This window comes from Crocuta crocuta, unplaced genomic scaffold (assembly GCF_008692635.1).
Source record: "Crocuta crocuta isolate KB4526 unplaced genomic scaffold, BGI_CrCroc_1.0 scaffold528, whole genome shotgun sequence".
Classification (NCBI taxonomy): Eukaryota; Metazoa; Chordata; class Mammalia; order Carnivora; family Hyaenidae; genus Crocuta; species Crocuta crocuta.
This window is the reverse complement of record NW_027530010.1, coordinates 826,109-834,853: the sequence shown is the minus strand read 5'-3', so window position 1 is coordinate 834,853 and position 8,745 is coordinate 826,109. Positions and strand designations below refer to the sequence as shown.

Here is an 8,745-nt window from a genome sequence, read left to right as displayed (position 1 = left end):
CCCGCCCCCCGCCTTCCCTTCCTCCCAGGCCACCTACTTGTTGTACAGGACCACATCCGGGAGCCAGATGTGTGTGGAAGGGAGCCGCACCTTCTTCATGTTGTCGAACTCCTCCGGTTTCCAGGTGAGCCGATAATCCTCCCATTCCTGGGAAAGGGAGTGAGAGCACTGCCAGCCGGTGCCCTTGGTGGGGCTCAAGGTCAGGACAGAGACTGGGAGGTGGGGCATCTGGCTTGAGGGGGCTTTTATTTTATTTTTTTTTAATTTGTTAATGTTTTCTTTATTTCTGAGAGAGACAGCGTGAGCAGGGGAGAGTCAGAGAGAGAGGGAGACACAGAATCCGAAACAGGCTCCAGGCTCTGAGCTGTCAGCACAGAGCCCGACGCGGGGCTCGAACCCACGAACCGCGAGATCATGACCTGAGCTGAAGTCGGATGGATGCTTAACCAACTGAGCCACCCAGGCGACCCTTGAGGGGGCTTTTAAAAGCCACATCGTCCTGACAGTGACTTATCTGCCCAGCAAATGTGGCTCGTAAAATACTTCCTCATTTAATATGCACATCTAAGCCAAGATATTACAATCTACATTTTACAAATAAGAAAATGGATCTCGCAGATCTTAACATGTTCAAAGTCACAGAGCTGGTGAGTGGAAGAACCAAGATTCAAATCAGTTATTTAGGATTCCAAAGTCTATACCTTTCTGCCTTTCTTGAGGGGATTACAGGAAGGAAAAGCACATGCAAAAAAAAAAAAAAAAAAAGAGGAAAGAAGAGACCAGGGATGTGGGATGCGCAGGAAGAGCACTCACCTGGGTGAGCCAGACATTGGTGGTCATGACCTGTTCCCGCTCATGCTGCAGAGAAGAGAGAAGCTGCGGAGAAGGCCCCCCCAGCCTGCCGGCTCGGTACAAGCACCCACGGCCTTCCCACACCTCCCCACGCCTTGGGAGTTCCGGAGGAATAAGCACAAACATGAAGACTTTCTTGGCTGTTCTGACTTCAGTGGCAGAGTATGGGACCCGTACTCACCACACTAATGAGCTGGGCCAGTGACACCATGAGCTGTACTGTCACCAGCTCAGAGCCATTGGTGGCCGGGCGAATGAGCTTGTTGTACCGGGAAGGATCCAGGAGATGCTCCACTAGCCGCTCCTCCGTGTCAGTACCCCAGACTCCTGAGGGGGAGGGGCAGGGAGGAAGGAAGTAGGCAAGGAGGGCCCACCTAGCATCCCACTCTCCCTAGGCAAGTGGGACATCCAGGCCGAGACAGGAGCCTCCACCGCTCCATCCCTAAGGGCACAGCAAAATGCTTCGGTCATTCCCCTGGGGGCCCCTCATAGGGAAGCCCTTCCCTGAGGTCGCTGACCAGGGAGCCCAGGGAGCCCCACACAGATGTCTCCAGCCTAAGAGCCCTTTCTGCAAGGATCGGGAAGACCTGCTCTTCCTGCAAGGTCTCAGACGGTGGTTTCAGGACTTGAGATTTCATGTTTTCATGGCTTCTCCTAAAAGATCCCTGCAGTTCAAGGAGAGTTGGGGATGGTGGTGAGAGGGAACGGCTGTTTATATCCCACCACACAGCCTTTCTCCTCGGTCGGCGCCCATCGTGTATACAAGTGACATTATGTGACTTTGGCTGTGACCCCACCCCACCCGCACCTTCAGAGGCTCTGCTGGGTTGGAGTCGATGGCTGGGCCGGGCTGCCTGTGCTGGAGGTCAGAACATGTATCCAGTCCCAAGTCCCACACGCGTGGGAGCCCACCTCCCGTGCGAGACGGCGTGCAGGCGTGGAAAACTCGCTCAGTTGTGCAGTCCCTTCGCACCTGCCCCTGCACATACTCTCTCCCGCAACTCTGCACGGGTGTACCCCACCCCCTTGAGCTCCTTCCTGGCCCTCAGCCTGGCCGAGCGTCTTCCCTTCCAGCGCTTCTGTCTCACCCCACAAGAGAGTTGAGAAGTCACTGCTTGCCCCTTCCTGCCTTGCCCCTGCGGAGTGGCCAAAATGAGAAGCCCAGTGTGGGGTGCAGGAAATGATGGAGAGCTAAGGGAGGTTGCTAATCCAGCTGGAGTTCTTGTGAAAACGTTTCACAAGAAGTCAGGTGGCACTTCAACCGCAGCCTGTGCCCTCCTGACACCCCAGGAAGCCAGGGGAGACCCCCTTCCTCCTTCCTCCCTGCGCCCACGCCCTCCCCACCGCGGTGGCCTGCAGCTCCCTCGCTTCCTTGCGTCGCTTACTCCTTCGGGACGTCCTCCTCNNGGTGCACGCGGCCCCGCCTCCCGGGAAGGACGAGGACGCCGCGGAGCAAAGGCATTTCAGGCCCTCCGAGGAGGAGACGGGGGGCCGTGGGTCTGAACAGCCCTGCAGTCTGGAAGCAGAACCCCCTCACGAGTCCCCGTCCATGAACCCCCTCCAAGGCCACCCTCCTGCCCCCCCCGCCCCCCGGGGCCTCGGCTGAAGAGAAGGCGACTTTTGAGAGCGGCCCTCGGAGTCAGCCCTTCCCCCCACCGCCCGCCAGCCCAGCCCGGCTTCTGCAACACGGGGAGCTGAGGACCGAGCCCCAGGGGCCCAAGGAGAGCAAGCGTGAGGCGGAGGGCTCAGCCCTCGATGACGTCTGTGATCGGGAAAGCCCTGAGCGTTTAGTTTCTGAGCCAATAAACGGTTCCCTTTCTCCTTAGGTGGATTTTTTGCTGCTTACAACTAAAAGGTTCCTGACCATCGCAGCCGTATCCGCGGGCGGGCTCTGCCTCGTGCCGCCCTGCCCGCTGCTTCAGCCTGGACCACTACCCGCAGCCCCAGCTCCACCTGCTGGGGCGCCCATCAAGATCATGGCCATTCCCCACCCCACCCCCGCCGCCCGCCACACTTCAGGCCTTTTAGACAGGGGGTCCCTGGGCCCTTTATCACCTGTCCTCAGCCACCTTCTACTTCACTTTGAACACTTGACAGAAACGTCAGTTCTTTAAGGGAGGTGGATTTGACCGAGGACTAAGCCCAGTGCCCTCCCTGCTGCAGAAGACGTCCAGTGAATGAGTCCAGCTCGGCAGCGACGGCTCTGCTGCTAGATCATGAGCCAGCACGGCGCCAGCTCCTCGCGAGGGCTCCACAAAGAAGGGGCTAGTGCAGGAACAGCATCTTCTAGTGTGTAGGGGAAACTCCTTTTTAAAAGCTAAGGGGCACCTGGGTGGCTTAGTCGGTTAAACGTCCGACTCCAGCTCAGGTCTTGATCTCACGGTTCGTGGGTTTGAACCCGGCGTCGGGCTCTGTGCTGACAGTTCGGAGCCTGGAGCCTGCTTTGGATTCTGTCTCTCCTCTCTCTGCTCCTCCCCTGCTCACGCTCTGTCTCTCAAAAATAAACATTTAAAAAGTCTCTTTTTAAAAAAAGTAAAATTTCAGCTAAAAGCAATTTATTTGACACGTCCTCAGTTCCTGAAATTGAAGGGCAAAAATAAGACAAGTACCAGAAAAGAAGTGGGTGGCCACAGGCCCTGTGATGCACGTGGGAGTGGACACAGGCTGGCACCACATGCTCTGGGACACATGAACACATAAACATGGACTGATCTCCTAAGAATTAAATCTTAGAAGCGAAGAAAAGCGTAGAGAATAAAAGCCGTAAGGAAAAGAAACGTGTGCAGTCACTCCTTTTGGTGAAAGAGTCAAAGGTCGGAAAAAGACTGACCTTCAACAATTTAGATCAACATTTGTTGGACAGTTTTTCAAGGACTGTGTGGGTCTCAGAGCCACCTGGCAAGGAGGCCGGGGCGGGGGGGGACTGCTCTGACATATGCACGAGCTGCCGGGGCCACAGAGCGCGACGGATCGGCCCCCGAGAGCCTGCAGAAGTGGAGATGAGAACAGATTTGGAAGCGGAGAAAGCCAGTGAGACAGCGCGCCCGGGAGCCGCGCACGCAGACGTCCTGAGTACTTGGCATTTCTCTGTTGGTGGCTGCAGGGTGACTGAGGAAGACCGTTGAGTCTTTGCTTATGGAAAGCATCTACGGTGACAGATCAGAGGGTCACCTGCTTGCTTGAAGGCCCTGGCTGCTCCCCGGCGCTCCTTTCGGGCCAGTCCACGCAGCCTGCCCACCCTGGCCTCTCTTCTCTTGTCACATTCCTCAGCTTTTGCTTCAAGATTTTGTTGTTCTGTTTTGTTTTTGAGAGAGAGAAAGAGAGAGAGCATGAGAGCGAGAGAGCGAGAGAGGATCCCAGCCACGTTCTGTGCCCTACACAGGGCTTGATCCCACAACGCTGGCGTCATGGTCTGAGCCGAAATCAGGAGGCAGACACTCTGCTGACTGAGCCACCAGACACCCCGTATTTTTATTTTTTTAATAAGAGACGGACTGCGTGGCGCGGCGCCAGCCCTCCTGTGCGGGCCGCCCGCGGGAGCGCCGCCTGAGGCCGACGTGGGCCCAGCGGCCGAGAGCCGGACACCCTCCCGCCCTCGCGTCTCCCTCACACGCGCCTTCCGGGCCCGCCAGGGAGAAAGGCGTTCAGGGAGCACGAAGGGCCCAGAACCACGCAGGCCGCTCGCGGACGTGCAAGCGTCAGTCCCGACGCAAAGCAGCCCGGGCAGCGCTCCCACTGCGCCTGCGGTATCGGGCGTTCTCCCTTGCGAGGCCCTGCAACTGATGTTATTTGCCTTTATTTACGATACTTTACATTTAAAAACTCTATAAAAACGATTACCAGAGTAATACATATTCATGAACACCAATTGGAAAACACAAACTAGCAAAACAAAGCACAAAATAGATTCATAATCCTACCTCCTAGAAAAAGAATCAGTTAGCACTTTACATACAGATATAAATACCTAATATATTTGTATATTAAATATACAATATCCACACTGATATGTACATATCTATATGACAAACATCTACAGATGTTATGTAAATCTCTAAATCTGTATACAGACGTTACATGTGAACCATATACAAATTGTAAGTATACCGCTACGTTTTCAGAGCGCGACACACCCACATGACCTCGCCCAGGTAAAACGGAACGTTACCAACACCCAGAGCCCCCCATTACGTCCCTCCCAGTCATTACTCCCTCCAGGGTCTCCGTAAGTCACATCGGGGGCGGGGGGGAGGGCGGGGGTGACTGTTCCAGAACTCGGCAGAGACCATGGGCGCACAGCACCACGAACGTGCCGAACGCCAGTGGACTGTCCACGGTAAGAAGGTTAGAGCAGTAAGTTCCAGGTTACAGGTGTTTTCCCACAATTAAAACAAGTGAAAGGAAGAAAAGTAACCCCTATTCTGACCTCTAATAGCACATGTTGACTCTGCCTGCCTGCTAAACTTAAATGGAATCGTAATCTTTCCTGTGGCTTTTCTGGTTTTGTTTTTTTGGGGCTCCTGGATGCTACTGGAAGCAGCTGTCCCTCACTGAGCCCGCCGCTGCCCTGTTCTTCACTGCGAATCCACCACCACTCTCCATCCCACATGCAAATCCACCATCATGTATCCATTCCACGGTCATGGAATTTGGGTTGTACCCAGTTTTGCGTTATTAAGAGACAAGCCTGGCACGTGGGGCGCCTGGGAGGCTCAGTCAGTTAAGCATTGAACTCTTGACTTTGGCTCAGGTCATGATCTTGTGGTTCATGGGTTCGAGCCCCGCAACGGGCTCTGTGCTGATGGAGAGGAGCCTGCTTGGGATTCTCTCTCCCTCCCTCTCTGCCCCTCCCCGACTTGTGCTCACTCTCAAAATACACTAAAAACAAAACAAAAAAACCACTGGCATGAGCATTCTTGTTCATGTTTTTGCTGTACGCAAATAGGGATTTCTGTTGGGTTATTAAGTAAATCATATACATTACTTGTACTTTTTTTAAAAAGGAACACACTGTAAATCTAGACTTGTGACCTTCCTTTTGCATGTACTTTCTCAAATACCTGGCGAGTATCCTTTGATAACTGTTTTTAACAGCTGCACATATTCCATTGCAGGTAACTTTTTGTACATTTCTTTAACAACTTACAAGCAACATTACGGGACCAAAGATTTCTAAGTTTGTTGATACTTACGCAGAGGGAACTTGGGCTCCTGTGGGCTTGATACTGTCAGGGCTGCCCGGGGGCCTCAGGCCAGACTCCAGTGGGCAACACCTCTACAATCCTGCCCACGCCGAGTCCCTCCTCGTCCTCTCCCCTCTTCTCCCTTGCCTTTCTCCTCCATCTCCTTCTAGCTTGGGACCCAGTTCTTTCTGAACGTCTCCCATTTCTATCTAAGGAACTTCTTCACATTCCTTCTTGGGAGTTAATCCTGATTAACGTCACCCTTCAAGGCTCTTAGCCTTAATTGAATCCTACCACTATGTTCATCACATCGTGTTAGTTGACTGTATCTGCCTCCAGTTTATCCCACGTGCTCCTCGGGGCGGGAGTAAGACATGCAACACAGCCCATGGGAGCAGCGGCTGCCGCGGAAGGGCCCCCCTCTGCGCCCCTACACTTCCTGGCGGACAGAGGTGTTGAGGCCGCAACGGATGCTGTGCTTCTGGGGCTCCACGCAGAAAGCCGCTCACTCTGCCCCAAACAGGTGCATCTGCTCACTCTGAGAACACGCCCTTTTGGAGAAATAACAGAAATCCCTACAATTCATTTTTCATAGGGCAACCACAGTGATCTTTTAACATTTTAAACCAGACTGTGCCACGCCTGGCCTCACCCCTCCCCGGGTCCCCCCCGCACTCAACAAACCCGGGCAGCCTCCTGCGGCCTCCGCGGTGCAGCCCCGCCCCGACGCCGGCCTCCCTTCCCACCCTCTCCGAGCCTCCCTAGACTCAAGGTACGCTGGTCCTCCGCTTCTCCAAAGCCTTAGTTCTTTCCCACATGTGCCTTCCTAAGCGCTTGTCACTCGTCAGGCCGCTAGATCTCCCGACAGCGTCATGAGGTGCCGTCGCCATCTCCGGTCTCTGCTACAGAACAGAGGCCGGAGCAGACAGGCTGAGGGATGCGCCTGGTTAAGGTCCTTCCTGATTTAAAATTAAAGCCCAAGTTCCAAAGCGTGGTTGTGAGTATCTGCCAAGAATTAACCTGCGCCTACAGTGTCTGCATCTCCCTAGACAAAGCCTTCTTCCCCTTCCTCCAACTTGCCCCGGTCCTACCTCAAAACCGGGTGCCGGGACGGTGCCCTGCCCGTCCTTCGGAACGGAGGGTGCCACCCGCCCCAGACCCGCACACACCTCCAGGCTGGTTCTTCTTTGAGGCACTTGCGGGAACTGCAATTTCGTGACTGGGTGTGTGACAATTCACGGAAGTGCCAGACTTCCCACCAGGCTGAACGCACGGAAAAGGTGAGGGCCGGGTCTGTCCCATTCAACGCTGCGTCGCCTGTGCTTCTTCACGTGCCGTGGAGGCCCGGGAAATATCTATGAATCCTTTCAATCTAGAGAGTCAGCTAGCTTCACAGACTCCACCTTTACCACGTCTGGTTCCCCCAATAGAAAGGAGCCTCACTAGGGGCGCCTGGGTGGCTTAGTCGGTTGAGCGTCCGACTTTCGCTTAGGTCATGATCTCGCGGTTCGTGGGTTCGGGCCCCGCGTCGGGCTGCCAGCTGACTGCCAGCTCAGAGCCTGGAGCCTGTTTCAGTCTGTGACTTCCTCTCTCTCTGACCCTCCCCTGCTCACGCTATCTCTCTCTCTCTCCTAGAAATAAATAAAAACATTTAAAAAAATCAAAAAAAGAAAAAAAAGAAAGGAGCCTCACGAGCAGGGCGCTTTCGTACACTCACTCCTGTTTCGCCAGCACCTGTAGTGTCACAAAGTGACTGCAACCATCACTTCCTCCCATTCCTAACGGCCCTGGCCTCCTGCCTCAGCACAAGCCAGACAGGACCCCATCCGGGCCTCTCCGGGAGGGCGCTCCCGGCCAAGAGCTGAGCTAATGAGTCAGCTACCAGAGAGAGGAAATGACCAGAACTTTTGAGCTTCCTCGCTGGTCTGGGCAACACTCTGGGAGCGTCTTGTCATTTCCTTCTAATTAAAACCCTTTTACAAATATGGAATTCAGGGGGCACCTGAGTGGCTCAGCCAGTTAAGTGTCTGACACTTGATCTCAGCTCAGGTCATGAGCTCACGGTTCACGAGATGGAGCCCCACGACCAGCGCTGACAGCGTGGAGCCTGCTTGGGATTCTCTCTCTCTCTCTCTCTCTCTCTCTCTCTCTCTACCTCCCCCGCTGTCAAAACAAACATTTCTCAAGTTTTAAAAAATTAATGGGGAAATATGGAACTCAGGGTTTTCCAAGTGGCTGCATTTGTGGGTATTTTGTGGGAAGGACCGGGGTCAAGTGATGCGAAAATCTCCAGAGAAAGCATCAGAGGAAAGCAGAGTCAGGCAGAGGGGCAGGCACCGGAGCAAGCCCAGAACTCTGCTTACCACCGGTACGTCCTCGGTGGCCGCTCCCCTTCCGCACCTGCAGAGCTGCTGCAAAACCCCCTGACTCAGGAAGCGGGAATTCTTACCTCAGCCTTTTACGCTACCAGCCTGCACACACCGCCACAAAGGTGACGTGTAGCTAACCGTTCAGGCTCCGCAAAGGAAGTCACCGGCCCCAGGACGGCCGGAACGTTCACCGCTAAACACCCAGGGTCAGCCACCCCGGGCTCCACAGACCAGGCGCCCAGCACCCAGCACCAGGGCGCGCAGCCCACTCCCAGCCACCCTCTTTCTAGTCCTGGTTGAAGGAAGGTGGCCAGGGGCCCAGCACAGGCTGACCTGGGCCC

General features: G+C 54.8%; 1 protein-coding gene across 1 annotated transcript in view; it reads right to left on the bottom strand.

Moving 5' to 3' along the window:
• The window catches only part of CHRNB2 (cholinergic receptor nicotinic beta 2 subunit), a 4,579-nt gene extending 2,973 nt beyond the window's left edge, over window positions 1–1,606 (bottom strand). Inside the window, exons 1-4 of the mRNA XM_077764048.1 lie at window positions 1,576–1,606; window positions 1,034–1,179; window positions 814–858; window positions 38–147 (exon numbers count right to left, since the gene is read on the bottom strand). Coding sequence (XP_077620174.1) covers window positions 38–147; window positions 814–858; window positions 1,034–1,179; window positions 1,576–1,606 — 332 coding nt within the window. The remainder of the gene's footprint in view (window positions 1–37; window positions 148–813; window positions 859–1,033; window positions 1,180–1,575) is intronic.
• Between the last annotated feature and the right edge of the window lie 7,139 nt (window positions 1,607–8,745).